At 31.3% G+C, this 19,522-nt stretch overlaps 2 protein-coding genes and 1 long non-coding RNA gene across 5 annotated transcripts in view; 1 reads left to right on the forward strand and 2 right to left on the reverse strand.

The window, feature by feature from the left end:
* The window catches only part of LOC126893338 (peptidylglycine alpha-hydroxylating monooxygenase), a 102,718-nt gene extending 98,896 nt beyond the window's left edge, over positions 1–3,822 (reverse strand). Inside the window, exon 1 of the mRNA XM_050663398.1 lies at positions 3,631–3,822. Coding sequence (XP_050519355.1) covers positions 3,631–3,750 — 120 coding nt within the window. The 5' untranslated portion in view covers positions 3,751–3,822. The remainder of the gene's footprint in view (positions 1–3,630) is intronic.
* Positions 3,823–6,727: 2,905 nt separating this feature from the next.
* On the reverse strand, positions 6,728–10,562 carry LOC126893341 (uncharacterized). The gene is made up of 3 exons (XR_007701144.1): positions 9,554–10,562; positions 9,310–9,458; positions 6,728–6,996 (listed from the first exon to the last, which is right to left on the reverse strand). It is a non-coding gene; the product is annotated as an uncharacterized LOC126893341 (long non-coding RNA).
* Positions 10,563–16,091: 5,529 nt separating this feature from the next.
* Positions 16,092–19,522, forward strand: part of LOC126893339 (NAD-dependent protein deacylase-like) — a 102,992-nt gene continuing 99,561 nt past the window's right edge. The window contains exons 1-3 of one of the 3 annotated variants that reach the window (XM_050663402.1): positions 16,092–16,188; positions 16,478–16,757; positions 18,073–18,293. In XM_050663402.1, coding sequence (XP_050519359.1) covers positions 16,157–16,188; positions 16,478–16,757; positions 18,073–18,293 — 533 coding nt within the window. In that variant the 5' untranslated portion in view covers positions 16,092–16,156. The other 2 variants (XM_050663399.1, XM_050663401.1) reach the window with 2 other exon arrangements.

A 19,522-nucleotide genomic window follows, 5' to 3' on the forward strand; every position in this document is an offset into this window, starting at 1 on the left:
ATAAAAGTTAATAACAAAAATTTTAGCCACTGTTGACCTTCACATTACAAAATTAGTTAGAATGTTACAGGGTGTTCGATAACATAGTGGCAGACCTAACTTACGTTTTTTTAAATGAAACACCCTATATTTTATTGTATATTCGAAATTCTGTTAACTTCTCCATCACAAAAATATAAAGGTTTGTAATGTTATACAGGGTATTTACAAAGTTATAACCAATTTTGTATGAAAATCGTAACCAGTTCAACTCCCTGTATAAATAAAAATAAGCAAAACAGCAATGGTTTATTAATGCCATATTTTTTTATTTATTGTCAAAATTTTTAAGAATTATTGATATTGCTAGTTTTCTTTATATCAAATACAGGGTGAGTCAAAACGCAAGTACATTATTTTCTCATTAATGTTAAATGGAACACCCTGTATTTTATATCATTATTGAAAAGTAACATTAACGTACTTTAATTTTTATATAACATTCCCTATGCCCAAATTTATTAGTTTTCGAGATATTTTCATTTTTCAGAGCAAATTATTTTAGGTGTTTAAATTTATCTAAATTTTAAGTAAGCCATGACTGAATTGACAATTGAAGATTACCGATTATCAATCCGGTAATCAATGTAACACTGTAGCAAATAAAGAAATAAAAATAATTTATTAGTAATACATTTTACAAACAAAAACACAACCACTACATGCAACATTTTTGAAACAATTAAAAACTATCTTTTTATGTAAATGCAACAAATAAACAAAGAAAATTAGTAATAAATTTTACAAAAAAAACATACAAACACAAAATAAGGTGAGTCGGGGTAAGATCGCACCAAAAAATGTAAACATGAAATTTGTCTGACAATTGTAAAATGAAAATTAGGCATAGAATTATAATACTATGCATACTCTACTTTCAAGACATACTCTATTCATCTACAAGATTAGATTTATAGTTAACAAAACCGTATTACTGAAATATTAAAAATAATAATATATAGTCAGTGTCCGATCTTATACCTACTTATGGGGCAAGACCGAACAAGAGGTCCAAATTGTACAGAACATTCATTTGTCCTAATAAGGTGGAAGTTCGAATTCCGGTCTTCCCCAATGAGAAAATAAATTGTCTGTGCAAACGATGGCAGTAATTTAGTATTTTATTTAAGTCAGTATATAACAAGAAATAATGTAATGCTTATGAACAAAACTGGACATAAAGGAAAGTCCCATTATAACTAAATGTGTGCTTAAGTAACTACAAAATAAAAAGTAATTTCTGGTGAAACTTAAAAAATACAACATTAATAATTTTAGCACAAGTTCATGCCAGAAAATTTAATATTGAAAGTCATATATGAGCCTCGACGATCTTTCTCAGGTTCTGGTAAAATCGTTACAATTGTATCTCTCGTTACAGTATCTTCGTCAGGTTGCTCGGACCAAAAAAACTGGGCACTGTTATGCTTATGTTTTAAGCATTTTACCAGGTATTCATCATTCAATGTGTTCACCTCGAATAAGGATTTATTTTCTGTGGGGCAAGACCGAATAGCTAAATTTAGTTAAAAAAACACACTAAATCTAAGAATATTCACTTCCTAAAATAAGTGTAAGTAAGCACGCTCCAACTTTGGTACCATCCAACTAATTCGTAAAGCAAGCGAAAGCACTACCGGTGACGTGATTTTACAAAGTAATCCGAGTTACAGCGACTGTGGACGGTCTTCCCCCAGATTCGATCTTACCCCGACTCACCTTACAATATTTTGTGAAGACAATTAAACACTACTTTTGTATGTAAATGTAACAATGTAACAAATAAAGAACATAATTTATCAGTAATACATTTTGCAAAAAAAACATGTTTGAAAAAATTAGAAGCTACTTTTAATAAAATATTTTTAATAATTAATTACATAAGGTGTTTAAAATTATCTCCTAACACATTTATGTACGCCTAAAAACGATCATTGAATGAGCTACTTACTCTACGGAGCATTTGTACATTAACACATCAAAATACACTTTGTATTCTATTTTTCATCTCATCCCTTGTTGTTGGAGGTATTTTATAAACTTCATTATTAACGTAACCCCAAAAAAATCAGTCCAATTTATTAAATTCTGGTGATTTGGGTGGCCACGCTACTGGTCCATTGAAAAATGAAAATATCTCGAAAACTAATAAATTTAGACATAGGGAATGTTATCTAAAAATTAAAGTACGGTAATGGTACTTTTCAATAGTGATATAAAATACAGGGTGTTCCATTTAAAATTACTGAGAAAATAATGTACTTGCGTTTTGACTCACCCTGTATTTGATATAAAGAAAATTAGCAATATCGACCATTCTTGAAAATTTTGACAATATGTTAAAAAATATGGCATTAATAAACCATTGTTGTTTTGCTTATTTTTATTTATACAGGGAGTTGAACTTGTTACGATTTTCATATAAAATTGGTTATAACTTTGTAAATACCCTGTATAACATAACAAACCTTTATATTTTTGTGATGGAAAAGTTAACAGGATTTCGAATTTAAAATAAAATATAGGGTGTTCCATTTAAAAAAACATAAGTTTGGTCTGCCACTGTGTTATCGAACACCCTGTAACATTCTAACTAATTTTGTAATGTGAAGCTCAAAGGTGGCTAAAATTTTTGTTATTAACTTTTATTGCTATCTATTACTATAGCAGGGCTATTGAGCTTTACCCTACTAATCAATCACCCTGTATATACTATATACCTACTAAGAATGTTTACAGTTTTCACTGTAAACTACAGTTTTCACTGTAAACTTTTCACTCAACTGTTCTCTCCAGTTCTTCTTATTTTGCGAGTCCTCTTCCTGCAGATTTATTCTTTCCATTGCTTCGTCCACTTCATCTCTGGAAGATCTTGAGGGTCTGCCTCTCTTTTTGTTTTTTGTCTACTCTTCTGACATGTCTGTACTGGGTTTTTTACTTAAAATTTAACTTTAGTTAGGAAAAAACTCTGTTTCTCTGTCTTCCTTTTACTTCTATAGTTTTATTGCGTTTCAGTTTTTATCAGCTGGTACATATTTAAAAATTTAAATGATTTTGGAAGTGGAAGTCAAAACGTCAAATAAATTTAATGTGGGTACATACTTAATTTTGTCAGGTCTATGTTTAGGCAATTCATGTGAGCAGAGATGTAATATGTTGATGTCACTCATGTTCAAATTAATTGTCCTTTTTAGTGCTGCTGTCTAGTTTTCTTTGGATAGTTTGACAATTATACACACTTTGACAAAGTTAACACATTTGTGGAATCATTATATTCTAGCACTGTAACACAAAAACAGTCTGCTTTCTCTGTATTATGTTAGTTTAATTTTTTTCTAATTCCTATTAAGCTCATGTTATTGGATTCAAATTTTCTATTTTTGCCTTCTTCTCAAAAACAAATTGGCATATGTAAAGGGGTTCCAGTACATTGATTTTAATTCGGCTTTTCCTGTTACACCTGGTAATAATCAGTGGAAATTAATTAATTAACACTCAGAGCAATATCAACAAATTAAAATTTCAAAAAAATTTATATACCTGCAAAGGTCATACAAATTAAAAATATAATGGTTAAGTAGAATGACTTACTCTTGATGGAAATACATTGGGCATTAGAAGAGGAAATTTTTTTATTTCACAACTTGTTAAACCACAAATACACAGTAATGTAAAACAAACCCGAAACCGCAACATACGTATACGCTCCATCCTTCAAGATCAATAAACTAGACAAATTTGACAAATCTTCAAAATCTGCTATTTATAACCAAATTGTTTTTATGACATGACGTCACATAAAAGTCAATACATAAAACATGGAACAAAGCTTCAGCTTCTATTACGTCAGTGACTGATGACATATAACATAGCCACCTACGAGAAGCTAATTCGCACACTTGATCCAACGTTGCCAATTGTACGGGTAACAGTCAATGCGCGGCAAATTTAAAAAAGACGATGCATTGTGCCAGCACACAATCATAATATAATGATTAGTAATATATTAATTTAATCATTAAAGGTAGTCAGTAAGTGCGTGCGTCATACATATTATATTTTCAAGTTTAATTTATGTCTTACTAATATACATACATGATAAAGCTCAAGCTAAAATAAGTTTATTCAAGCGTTTAACGACGTTCTACACCTTCGGCAAAGAATTAAGGATTTGCATGAAATTTTAGTATGTTATAGTTTACTTCAAAAAACTAAGACTTGATTTTTTAAAAATTGCTTTACCGTGCCGTTTAATTACTATTAAGGTTCAAAATTAAGTTTTAACATGGGCTCTTATGGTAATTATTAAAAAGTGAATAACTTTTGACCCAAATTTACGATTTTCAATTATTTGTGCTTAAATTAAAGGTTTTTTTGCAAGGAATAACATATTAAAAAATGAGAATTGTTTACCGTACCATTATTAAATAAAAGTGAAAATACTGTTTCGAAAATACTGTTTCGCTTTTAAAAAGTTAATAACTTTTGACCCAAATTTACGATTCTTAATTATTTGTGCTTAAATTAAATAGATTTAACTGTTATAGTTAATTCAGTTGTTTTCATCATTTACAAATAATTTATATTCTTTTTTAATTTTTTATGTTTGTGTTTTATAGTTGTAGTTTTACATGTATCTAAATTTTATATTTTCATTATTATGACAAAAGCTCTGCTTTATTGTATTTTGTATGTATTGGGTTTATCCCGTTAATAAATAAATAAATAAATAAATTAAAGGTTTTTATGTAAGGAATAACATATTAAAAAATGAGGATTGTTTACCGTACCATTATTAAATAAAAGTGAAAATACTGTTTCGAAATCATTTTTCGCTCTTAAAAAGTTAATAACTTTTGACCCAAATTTACGATTTTTAATTATTTGTGCTTAAATTAAAGGTTTTCTTGTAAGGAATAACATATTAAAAAATGAGGATTGTTTACCGTACCATTATTAAATAAAAGTGAAAATACTGTTTCGAAAATACTGTTTCGCTTGCACATAAGTTTCCCCCCCTTTCCTCTGAGAGGCATACCCCGCAACGAAGGTGTAGAACGTCGTTAAGCTATTAGGTCAGGATCCCGCGTATGAAAAAAAAATTGATTAATAGCAAGCCGAAAATTTGTTAATAGGTTAAGGGTGTCTAGTCGGACAAACTTTGATATATGGGAACACTGGAAGTTTTAATTGTGGAACAGGTTAAAAATTTGGAACGGTCAGACCACGAAAACGTCACATGTATTTTGTCCGACAGAACTTCCAATTGATTTGTTACCCTTTCATTAAACTTTCATGCAAAAATCAGACTGCTATTTATCACCTGTCATAATTCCTGTCATTTGACATATTCTACACGTGTTCCACTCATTTATAATTCTCATTTGGTGATAAATAGCAACCTGATTTTTGCATGAGAGTTTAATGAAAGGGTATCAATTCAGTTGGAAGTTCTGTCGGACAAAATACATGTGACGGTTTCGTGGTCTGACAGTTCCAAATTTTTAACCTGTTCCACAATTAAAACCCCTTTTCCTATATATCAAAGTTTGTCGGACTAGACACCCTTAAGCTATTAACAAATTTTCAGCTTGCTATTAATAAACTTTTTTTTCATACGCGGGAGCCAGACCTATACACATATATGTACAAGAACTGTAAGAAATTTTATGAAAGTTGCTAACGAAAAAAAAACAAACAGATCGCTTCGTAGCGGCAATTAAGATTGCTTCGTAGGGGTAACTTCAGACATCAGGTAACAGAGAGTTACTTTAAATTGTCGGCTCGAGTGGGGAAAGAATTTGGTAAGATACTGGGTGCTATGTAAATACCAGGTAAATTCAGAACCAAGTACTAACTTTTATTACAGGAGTGAAATGGAAAGAATAAGCTAAAGATAGCCTAACTCAGCGAGCTTTAATATATTACTCAGACACATATTTGCTGTTTATTTAGCGTTTGCCTCTAAATCCCCGCCTTTGAAATCAATAGGCAGTGATGTGTTGTTGCCATATCAATTTCTAAAAGTAAAAGTTGATAAAAAGATAGTGTTTTTCAAACTAAACAATATCTTAAGGCTTAAGGATTACAATAAAACGAATGTATATAGTCGTACCGAATTTATTTTGCAAACATAAAGTTGGTCAAGAGCAATCAAACAATTACACAGTTTAAAAAAATACCTCTAATACAAAGTATAACAATACTTGAATATATGCTATACAGGGTGTTATAACAGAAAAAATAATAAGCAGTAGAATATGATCGCTGTTTACAATTAAAAGAAAATATGATTTAAAAATTGTGGCCTTCTATGGAAAGTTTTTGTTATCATTGGGTTTGAAAGTGTTTTTCACTCACTAATATCCTTGTAGTGTAGAGCACCAATTCAAGTTAAACTTGTTATTGATTTTTGTGTTTGTTATTGTTTTGTATTTTTTTATGACTCTGTAAGCATTGTCTATAAAATTGTACAATTTTCCATGACAATATAGCATATTTCTATTCTTGTCTTTCTTGAAAAGTTGTCTATTTCTTAAACCAAAGCATTGATTATTACTACAAAATATTATTTCGTAGAAATTGTCAAACAAATAAAATATTTGGAAATCATTATTGATAATTTATTTATCAACGTTAAAAACGATTTATTGATTACAGTTAATTTATTTAATGGAAATTAAGGTAATAATAATAATAATGTTTATTCAACACAAATATAACAATATACATAAAATAATAAACTATAAAATCTTCATGCGACTAAAAACATATCAAAGTGTAGATATAGTTAATAAGAACAAACATAGGAAGCCACAAGAAAATAAATTTGCACGTAGCTATAGCCCAAAGTAACTCCTGTTGTTTTATCCAAATCTTCACTAGTCAAAAGCCTTTAAATTAAAGTTCCAGCAGTTTTTCCGTTTTCTACATATATAAAATATCTGGTGTTTGTTCCTAAAAACAAATACATAAATAAAAATTTTACATTGTGTACCATAAAAATCATACAAATGTGGAAAGTAGGTACCACAAAAGTACAGTACACACTTGATACTCCGACATGCTCGGTAGTCCGACCTTTTGGTCCCATACCTGTCGGACTATCAAAGGACAACTGTATTTTAATATTAGGACAGTTATACCTATAAGGTTTAGGTTAGTTTAGTTAGTTTTATATAAGGGCAGTTGCCATAATAAGCCACAACAAAAAGGTATTAAAAGAAAAAGCTACAGATCTGAAATGGGAAGCTACTATGTTTAGTCTATATATAAATGAAAGTAAAACAAAATATATAGAGTGCACAAAGTCGAATCAACATGAACATCTGAAGGTAGAAAACCATACCTACGAATATGCCTCCCATTTTCACTACCCAGACTCAATAATAATAATAAATGACAACAACACCAGTCAAGAAAAGCATGGATTCTTAGCAGCAATAAGTGATTTTATGCATACAAAGACTTAACGAAAAGTAAGTTACTATGTTACTAAGTCTAAGCTTAGAATCTACAAAACAAATCTACACATTGCAGTGATGGTTTGTGGATAATTAAAATGAACCACGAGCTGATAATACTAATGAAGAGCGCAGATATTGGGTGGTGGACGATTAAACTGCCACACGAATCCGGGACATTTTTGTGAAAAATATGCAAATATACATTATTCTAAGCCATTAACAAAAAAAATTTTTGCGAAATATCCATTAGTTTAAATAAAAAACAACTTTGAAAATTGAATTTGTTACACTTTTTAGTCCGCCATATTGAGAACTTCGGGCGGCGTTGCCAAATCTATAAAAATGTTTAGCATCTCAAGCATCGAATATAATAATTATACGCATATAAAGGTACATTTTATGCGGAAGAAAGTTTAATAGACTTCAAAATACTGTTTTAGATGTCAGTTATTATATTACTTTTAGATTTCTGCATATTCAAATTAAAAATTTAAAGCATTCTTCATAGATTTAATGAGATTTAAAAGCTAAAAGTAGAATTAAAATGAAGTAGCTAAAGTGAAGTAATAAATTCTTATTATAAAATATATATTAGTGGGCAGATTGCAATTGCGCGCAGCGGTCTGAAAGGAGGAAGACCTAACCCTTCGGTCCAAACCTAACTTGCGGGTATTAGAGTGAGAGAACCGCAAGAGGTATTTGACCGCTGCGTGCAATCACAACCCACCCATATTAGTGGGTGTATTGCTCCTATACGGAGCAATAGTAGCAATACACGGAGACGCCCTACGGGCGTCGGTAGTTCATTTCACGGTCTGGGAACCTAACATAACCTAACCAAACCAAACCTAACCTGTATAGGAGTAATTTCTACTTTTTAAGTAAGTTACATACCTCCCTTTTTAAAACAATATCATGTAACCCTAAAATCCATTGTTTTTACAACTCTACTGCGGATGAATTTTCTTTTTGTCAAAACACTCTCATCAATATTATGATTAATATTCCCATCAATATTCGAAACTGGGTTAAAGCTACGACAAAAATTGGCAACCTCGCACATTTCATTATATGTCAAGTGTCGATTGTTGGATTGTTGTTGCAACAAAAACATCAAAAGATCAAAACACAAGATGCAAATTGTTTTATTTCCTTAAATTTATCAATTTTTAAGTAAAATCTCGTATTGTAATAAAGAATATGAAACATTTCAACCTAAAATAAAATAAATAAAAGATTAGTAGTAACTACATAATTCTATTATATAAAATATGTCTTAAATTAGTGACAGCTTAATCATCCAGAAAGGTGTAAAAATTTCAATTTTCAAAGTCGTTTTTTATTTAAACTAATGGATATTTCGCAAAAATTTTTTTTGTTACTGGATTAGAATAATGTATATTTGCATATTTTTCACAAAAATGTCCCGGATTCGTGTGGCAGTTTAATCGTCCAGCACCCAGATATTGTTAGAATTGTAAAATCTCAAAGACTAAATTGGCTTGATCACTCAGAAAGAATGCCAGATAATCGAGCTGTGCAAGTAATCCAGAGATGGAAGCCCCAAGGAAATAGAACAAGAGGAAGGGCCCATAAAAGATGGATAGACGATGTAGAGGGGGATCTTAAAACCATGAACATCAGAAAAGTATCCAGCAGGGCAGAATGTTGTTAAGCACACCAAGACTCACAAAGGGTTGTAGCACCATTAGAAAAAGATTGAAGGACAGTTTAGGCTATATGCATTAAAACATTGTGAGCTTTGCATCTAACCATATTGTAATAAACTTTATCTTATACTTACATGGTCCAGAGATGTCTCTTCATTATTTTCTTTACATTTACTTCTTTCATCAGCTCTTCTCTTGCATTCTAGATCACCTTTTCTTTTTATTACCTGCTTTGGTAACCCATGTTTTGGTTTGAAATATCTTTTTAAAGTGGCTGGCTTTCCTAATAATTAAGTTTGAATTATTACTTAGGTACATCTTTATCATTATTGTAGACATTTTTTAAAAACCTTATTAATTGAATTACATTAAACTTACCACTTATACAATGTTTATTGCATATTCTTTCATATTTTAATTTTAGTTCTGTTCTCCTTATGGCTTTTACATATCCATTAATCTAATCCATTCTTCCCGACTTTGTTTTGTTAGGATAGGAGGATACTATTTACTATTTACAAGATAATCTGTCAATTGTCAAATTGGTGTCAAATATTGAGATTTTAGTGACTTGGCAACGTTGGATCAAGTGTGCGAATGGACTTCCTAAGTCTTGACGTCACAAAATTGGGAGGAGCTTATATTTGGCTCCAAACAATTTTGTTTGTAATGTTAAACACTCATAAGGAATTTTTAATTTATTGTTTACGTAGTTTGTGTGACAAAAGAAGACTTTTCATTTAGGTATTTAGTTAAAGAAACGTGCCAATTAAGAGATTTTTATTCGTTTTGGCTCAGGTGAGTTAATTTATTGCAATGATTAGAATGTAAACAGTGTTGAGGTTATGTTTATTTTCAATCACTAAGGAATAAAAACCACCTGAGCAAAAACGAATAAAAATCTCTTAATTAACACGTTTCTTTAACAAAATACGTAAATGAAGTCTTATTTTGCCACACAAAGCACATAAATGAAAAATGTCTTATGACCATTTAACCTTACAATCAAAATTGTTTGGAGCCAATGGGTGCATTCAGCAGACGCAATCGCTAACTAATCGATTAGTAATCGATTTGTGATTTACATGCTGAATGTCACAATTTATGTGGCATTCAGCAGAAAATCACTAATCGATTAGTTAGCGATTGTGTCTGCTGAATGCACCCAATATAAACTCCTAACTCCTCCCAATTTTGTGACATTTGTGACGTCAGACTTAGGCTGTCCAGCTTCTCGTTAGCCACCTTTACTTAACAAGCCATGAAGTTGAAACTTGGCAACATCTAATGGTAGACCGGTTAAGTCTGTCAGTTCCATGTCAGTTCTCATTTGTTTGTATAGTTTGTATACAATGTCACCATATTTACAGAGAATTAACATTTGAATTTATTATTAACAATCCCAATCTTAAAAAATTATTTTTGCAAAACAATTATTGTCACTTGATGTTATTATGATCTTTGGTAATAAAAAGTTTACAACAGCATGAAGGATTTCACTTAAATTTTGAATTAAGGAAAATTAGTGTGTATGTAGGGAAAATACATTCAAAGTTTATTCTGCTGTTATAAAAATTATGTGTAATATTGTTTTAAATAATTATACAAAAATAGCAGCCATCAAAGTAATGGATCTTCAAAAAAGTATAAAAAGAAATATAACGATAAGGGCAATAACAAAAAAGGAAGTTATCTACTCTAAACCCCAACAATGCACATCAAACATTGTCAGCAATTGTTTTTATAGTTATTTCTAGCGATATTTTGCATATAATTTAAAATAAGATATTATTTATTTAAAATAAAGTATTTTACACGTTTTCTTGTCATTGTTTCTTTTTTTGTATATAAACGTTACTTACAAGGAATTACTTTTAATTTGATTTTGTAAAAGCTTCTAGTTAATAAATTTTCCTGTTCGACTCAAAAAATACTATAAATTTTACTTGAATTTGTAATTTAAAATCGTGGTTTCGAAAGCGGTAGTCCGAAAGTCAGACTACCAACGTCATCAATTGCAACGTTGCCTTTTTCTCTTCATGGCTTGTAAATAACAATCTGCTGGAAGGTCGTAGTTCGGTAGCTGCATAAATCGCACAGCGTAACTCCTTGTTACTTATTAAGTGCACTTTACATCAACAATAAATTGAACAATAAATTGACCAAGTTATTCAAGGCCAAATTTGACGTGTTCTCAAAGCACAATTTGACATCCATGTTTGTTCGTTATTAACTTGACGCCAATAAATTCGTGAATTTCTTGAAAGCAAAATTTTCTTGTCCTCAAAAAAATTGAAGGAACTTGGAATAAATGTTGTAAAAATGTCAATATTTTCAGTAGTACCAATGCAATGATTTTTTTATTAGAAGCTTTTGAATGTCGTTTGTTTCTTTGTTTGAGTAAAGTGTTTGATTTGAAACAGAATAGAATAGAACAGATTAATAAAATAAATAAAATAGAGAGATAGATTAGAATAGATATATAGTATAAAATAAACTGAAATAGAATAGAGTAGAATATAATAGAATATATGTAATATATATGTAGATACTTACTAATAATGTATTTGATTTAAAACAGAATAGAGTAGAATGTAACAGATTAAATGAAATATATAGATAGATTAGAATAGATATATAGTATAGAATAAAGTAAAATATAATATAATAGGTGAAATGATTGTGAAAAGCAATAGTTTTAAGTACCTAGGATCGGTATTACAGAGTAATGGAGAAATAGATGGAGATGCATGCAGTAGAATTAGGGCTGGATGGATGAAGTGGAAAGAAGCGAGTGGTGTGTTGTGACAGAAAAATTCCAATGAAGCTGAAGGGAAAATTCTATAAAACAGCCACAAGACCGGCTATGATGCGCGGAACTGAATGTTGGGCAGTGAAAAAGAAAGCGGAACAATGAATGCATGTGGTGGAAATGAGAATGCTTAGATGGATGAGTGGAGTGACAAAGAAGGATAAAATTAGATATGAGTATATTAGGAGAAGTCTAGGTGTGGCACCAATTGATGCCAAAATGAGAGAGCATAGGTTAAGATGGTTTGGTCATGTTCAACATCGAGACGTTAATCACCCAATACGAAGAATAGCTGAAGTGCAGATTCCTGGAAGGAGTAGGAGAGGAAGACCAAAGAAGACGATAAGGCAGGACATGTTGGTAAAGGGGATTAACATTGATATGACTCAAGATAGAATTGTGTGGAGAAATGCAATTAGGGAAGCCGACACTGCATAGGGATAAGGCAAAGAGAATGATGATGATGATAATAGGTGTAATGTGTAGATACTTATATAGAATAGGTTTGAAATAGAGTAGAATATAATAGAATAAAGATACTATATACCTACATAGATACACCCCTAATAGCACAAGGATGTCCTTCACAGACTTTAGGGAGGTCCGTTTTCGTCCAAGGAACGTCCTATTTTGGTCCAAATGTCACGCTACCGAATGTCTGTTGGACATCCACTTAAGGTCCGAAGGGACGTACATTGGACCTTAATCGGACGTCCTAGGGGACGTAAATTGGACCTTAACAGGACGTCCTATTTTGGTCCAAATGCCACGTTGCCAAACGTCCAATGGACGTCCACCTAACGTCCGAGGGGACGTTCAGTGAATGTCAATTGGACCTTCATAGGATGTCCCAGTTTGGTCCAATGTCTTGCTGCCGAACGTCCATCTAACGTCCTGAGAGGACCTCCGGTGGATGTCTAGCATCGATATTTAGACCTGTGGAGAATGTATGGTGGGAAATAAAAAATATATTTTTAAGGAACTTATATTACATCTTATATTAAATTACAATTATTGAATATTACATTATTTACATTAAATTACAATACACTTCTCCAAGAAATTAACGCACCACCTTAAAAATAGGGCATTTTTGATGTCTCGAATTTTCTAAACCTGTTGTCTCATCTGAGTGATTTTTTTATAATATAGCCTAGGCTATAGGTTACATCCTTAAGCTTGTCATGCACTGGTAGCTATACTGTAATATATGTATATTATATCATATCGCTCTCTATAGTAATGAGTGAGCCTGCAGACAGGGAACTAATGGTTCCGTATGTGCAGGCTCACTCATTACTATAGAGAGCGACGTGATATAATGTATATTACAGTATAGCTCCCCGTGCATGACAAGCATAAGGCAGTAACCTATAGCCTCAGGCTATATTATTATAAAAAAATCACTTAGATGGGACAACAGGTTTAGGAAATTCGAGACATCAAAAATGCCCAATTTTTAAGGTGGTGCGTAATGCACTGTATATATAGGTAAACTTATATACAGGCTGTAACAAAAATAAAATTTTTGTGTTTATTTAGTTGGCTATCTATTATAGTGTACAATCATCTAGAATATTTTGAACAAACTAAAAACATGAATATATCATCGAAAAAATAATAAAAAGGTCTTAAAATGCTTGGTTAGATATTAAGATCTAGTTAAAAAGAAACCAAAAACTGTATATTTTCTACAGAACGTAGATTATGAATTTTTAAGCCAGCTAATCCCATTTATTATACAGGGTGTCCCGAAAAGATTGGTCGTAAATTAAATCACATATTCTGGGACCAAAAATAATTTGAATGAACCTAACTTACCTTAGTACAAATATGCACACAAAAAAAGTTACAGCCCTTTGAAGATACAAAATGAAAATTCGATTTTTTCGAATATATCGAAAACTATTAAAGATTTTTTATTGAAAATGGACATGAAGCAATATTATTGCAGTAACATCTTAAAGAAAAATTATAGTGAAATTTGTGCACCCCATAAAAATTTTATGGGGGTTTTGTTCCCTTTAACCCCCCCAAACTTTTGGGTACGTTCCAATTAAATTATTTCTGCGGTACCATTAGTTAAACACTGTGTTTTTAAAACTTTTTTACCTCTTTCTATTTTTTCGATAAAGCTCTTTTTATCAAGATATGGCTTCTTTTTAAAATGGTTCAAAATATACCTAAAAATGTAAATCATAAATAAATTTTCATATTATTAGTCTCTACAATCGTACTTAACCATATACAAATATGTGGCGGATTTGACAAATATTCAAAATATCACGATAAAAACTGACTTCAAAAAAGTACTAAGAGGCAAAAAAGTTTTAAAAACATTGTGTTTAATAGTACCACAATAATAATTCAATTGTAACTTACACAAAAGTTTGGGGGGGGGTTTAAACGAACAAAACCCCCATAAAATTTGTATGGGGTGTCGGGTGTCCAAATTTCACTATATAGTGGAACCTCAATTATCTGTCTCTCTATTAACTGTTAACCATTTTGTAAGAGAGACTAAAAACTTTTTTTACAGTCACCTCCTGTTTTCATATGATATTTTTTGACATGTTTTGTAGTAAATTCAATTATCTATTTACTACAAAACATGTCAAAATTTACATGTGAAAACAGATGACCCTAAAAATGGTTTTTCGTCTCCTACAAAATTCATGAAAAAGCAGATAGGAGGTATTGTCACATCACCGACGATATACCAGAAGTATATGTGGCCATACCAAATAATACATCCTTGATAAATATAAACATTTTTATTGCACAAAATATATATATTTCTATATATATATATATATATATATATTTTTTTTTCCATAATCATCACTACGATGATGATTCATTTGTATTGAATTGTACATTGCAATTCTCTGATGTTTGGGAAAAAGGGCTTAAGTCAGAATTGCACATCGATAATGTTTTGATGATTTCTGGACCAGAAAAATCGGCTCTTTTTATTGGTACATACAGTTTAAGTCTGCAACACTTTTTTTATGGTCCAGAAATCATCAAAACATTATTGATGTGCAATTCTGACTTCAGCCCTTTTTGCCAAACATCAGAGAATTACAATCTGGTCATAACTGACCAATGAGCAATTTTAATTTAACCTAAATTACTACTGTTCCTTAAAATGAAGAGCTTACCCTATAGCGTCTCTTATCTAATCTAACAAGATCGTGCACTATTCTAACATACACAGGCACACAAGCACTACGCTCTGCTTTTCACTATCACCTATCACTCAAACTAGTTCAAAAGGCTTTGTCCTCTTCAATCTTCTAGTTTGTCCAGTAGTAGATATCGAGGAGCTGGATTTCCTCAATATTCTCATACTTATGAAGTTGTTGTTGCTCATGACCTCCTGCTATCTTCTTGATGACTATATTATCCAGGTTCCATTCCTAGGTCTTGATATTTGTTTATAAAGTAATATCTTATTATGCATCGACAATGTGGAGTTTCTTCCAACTAGTCAATACACTTTTTATAGGTATCTTTCTTTTGCCTTTCATAGCCACAACAAGGCTATAATAGGTTTCCTTCCTGGTTTTTTTGTAGACCACTTTCAGCTGATTCTAAAAAATTAAAATGAATGGTAATTTTTCTATTCTTTACAATTAAAAATCAAAAGAAATAGGAAATAGGTACTACTATTTACAGGTAATAATATGCATAAATAATTCGTTTCCTAAAGAATACAGAAAATTGAAAACGTTTTTATAATACTTACATAATTGTTTAAACAAAAGAGACCCAGCCAGAGCAAAACTAACAGACAGAACTGCAAAAAAGCCACTAATTTCCATTTTCCCACCCCCTTATCTTATATGCATTTTCCAATCAAAATTTTTAGGTTGTCATGAACATGAAAGACTCAACCTCAACAAATAATAATAAACAAAAAGCTCTACTTCCACTTCCCGCCAAATGGACACAGGTTGGTGACACTGAATTCACGCCAAATAAATGAAAAAATAGAACAATTTGCTTTTTCGTCAATTTCTTCACGTGAAGTTTATAACGAACAAACTTAGATGTCAAAGTGTGCTTTTACACGTCAAATTTGGCCTTGAATAACTTGGTCAATTTCTTGTCCAATTTATTGTTGATGTAAAGTGGACTTTCATGCTTATTACATACAAAGAAGAATGAAATATATTGTGACTTGTGACAGTGACAGGTTGTAAATGTTATGAATAAATCACAGAATAAATATTTATCAAATCAAATTGTAATTGTACTGTTGTACATACATCATAATAATCATTGTTATAATAACATGGGTATTGTACATTAATAGGATATATGCGATTAATTAAAATCCAATATTAAGTTTAAACTAGTAACTAAAGTCAGCTAATAAAATAAGAAATAAGGGGTATGTCGACGTCTTTTAGGATGATTAGCAGGTTTTAATTTTGTGTTAGTAGTGTGTATAATTAAATATTATAATATATGTATTGTTGTAGGCAAATTGCGCCTCGTCTATATAAAATGGGAAAACGTAAACTGAGTGATTATGCAGGTTTTAGCAAATGTTTAAATGAAGCAAAAAATGTAGCTGTTTTAACAGGTGCTGGAGTGTCTGCAGAATCAGGAATACCCGTTTTCCGAGGGGCTGGTGGCTTTTGGAGAACCCACAGATCTCAAGATCTAGCCACTCCACAAGCTTTTGCTGCTAATCCTGCTTTGGTTTGGGAGTTTTATCACTACAGAAGAAATATTGCTTTCAATTCAATTCCAAATAATGTAAGTTTTTTATATACTAATGATGACTGCATATCCCCTTCTCCAAACAAGGGCATAAGGCGTCAAGAAACAACTCGTCATTCCCCTATTACTTTATGTAGAGTCTAACAAGGTATATAAGAAGTCATTAATATTCAGCTGAGCAAGGTGCTATTGTCTGAGTTGTGAAATTATATAAATCATTTTATAAAACGGGTAGATCCCTTGTTTATGGAATTTTACAACTCAGACAACCGCTCACCTGAATATTAATGACTCTCTTAGATAGTTTGTCAAACTCTATAGGTATGTCTGAACATATCTTCTTCTACGGCTTTACAGCCCAAATTGAGCCTTTGCCTCCACCCTTTTTTTTTATGGCTGCTGTTCTCCTTCTCCATACACAGACTCCTAAAAAGGCATGTGCATCGCTGTTTACTATGTCGTCACAGCGCTTTCTTGGCTTTCCAACCAGTTTCTTTCCCTGCATTCTAGCGTTCAGTACATTAATTTTAAAAGATCATGTCTTGCCATTTGCCAGCCATATGGCTGGCGGATATGGCATAATTTGAGTCAATACACGATAACACACTATTAGAATAGTGAATACTTACCTTGACGAGATTAAATTTAAAAATTATATTGCCCACCATATACCTCATATCAGATTTAAATCCAATCGAGCATTTAGATATGACACTTTAAAACATCGCATTCGCAAAAAAAATACTCTTAATATAACACTGGGGGACTAAGGATTGCAGCACAAAAATCATTTCACATGATAATTTTGAATTACGCATTGTGTCAATGAGTATTATATCTTCTTTTTACCTACGCATTATATGAAAACATGAACATTGAATCTGTAATATAATTACAGGTCATATTTTTCTAATTAATTAATAAATAAATTATAGTTGTACACGCAATTGAGTGGACACAAGAAAAAATTTGAGTTTTGTTGTACACCCAGTCTGCCGTGCTTAGCAAAAATGCCGTATCTGCAGAGACATCACATTTGAGTAAAATCGTTTTAATTTAAGATATCGTATACATTTACACAGGATACGGCATAAAATACGGTGTGTTTAATGTGTTTTGGCTTAACTTACGTCATTTTTAGTAAGCAAATAAGATAGATTAACATTTGGGTAACATTTGGGTTAAAAAAAAGATAACATTTGGGTTAAAAAAAAGTAAAAATTTCATTTTTTCAGATTTTTGCAGATACGGCATTTTTGCTAAGTACGGCAGCAGTTGGGTAGACATATTTTGAGTTTATGGAAAAAACGCCTGACACTTAAATAAAATTCAATTTTACTACTTATTTTAGGCTCACAAAGCATTGGCACTATTTGAGAAAAAGTGTTCTGAAGAAGGAAAAGAATTTCATATAATTACTCAGAACGTGGATGGTTTGCACCAAAAGGCTGGCTCAAAAAATGTTATAGAACTTCATGGAGCTTTACATAAAGTTAAATGCACAAATCCCAAGTGTAGATTTATAGATGAAAATTATGATAATCCCATTTGTGAAGTTTTTAGAGATAGAGGGTATGTTTGAATAATTATTAATTATCAAATTACATGTGGTCAATAGTGCCATAACCCTAAAAAATGGAAAATATGTTTCTTGGCCTAACACACTCCTTTAGGCTGTACCTTCATTGTCTAATATTGTCTTATAATTTAGGTATCTTAGAATCTGCATAGTGAGGCTGTGTAGATATTAACATTTCCGGTTTTGGCTCTCTCAGCATTAGCAAGAGCACCACAAGGATGTTTGTGTTTCACTGTGCTCGAGAGTGGATGTGTGATATGATAAGTACTGTTCATTTTTAAACATTGCCCTAATATTTGTGGTAATGAATTTGTTGGCCAAGAAAAATTACTTTAGTAAATCTTCTCTAGTGCCATAACCTGTGATATGGCAGGTGTTCAGGGTAAAGCAATGTCAATAACTAAAAATAAATACTAGCATTAAACAGCTATACACATAATTTTGTTTGCCTTGGTTTGAATGTGTTTCTTCCATTTTTGAATACAGTAGAACCTCGATAAGCCGGCCCCTGATAACCCAGAAGTTCGGCTAACCCGGACCGATTTTCATCAGACAAACATTTCAACAATAAAAATGTATGTATTATGTTAAAACATTTTATCTGTAGCCGCTTCTGAATGTCTTAAAAATATCGAATTTCATTGATAAAATGCGCATATCCCACCAGTCTTCGCTTCGACCATAATTATAATATTTGAGAGATAATAGTTATTTATGTACCAAGTCAGTAAAGTGACTCTTTATCGAACGAGTCTGATATTACGAGCAGATGGAGCGAGGCGAGTAACAGATGAGTTCGATAAAGAGTCTTTACTGACGTGGTGCATACAAAATTTTATCGCCAATCATAAAAAACATTAACACTAATAAAAAAAAGAGTGTGTGTACTTTGTACACACGAAGAAGTTATACTTCTATTATTATGATTTCACCGAAATAAATATATTTTAAACAGTTTAATTGTATTTTGGTTTAAAAATTAGACTAGTTTTAATACTTTAAAATACCAAAAATTAAATATAAAGTTTAATAGTTATGTCATTGTTTATGGAGTGTAGCCTCCCGCAGTTGCTTTTCCCATGATGAATAGTAAAAAATCTAAGTAAATATATTTACATACTATTAAATTATCAGTAAATATTTATCACTGTCCTATATATAATCGAATTAACAAAAACATAATTTCGTACTTTATTTGCATTAATACATAACAAAGATTTAA

Source organism: Diabrotica virgifera, chromosome 10 (assembly GCF_917563875.1).
Source record: "Diabrotica virgifera virgifera chromosome 10, PGI_DIABVI_V3a".
NCBI classification, from domain to species: domain Eukaryota; kingdom Metazoa; phylum Arthropoda; class Insecta; order Coleoptera; family Chrysomelidae; genus Diabrotica; species Diabrotica virgifera.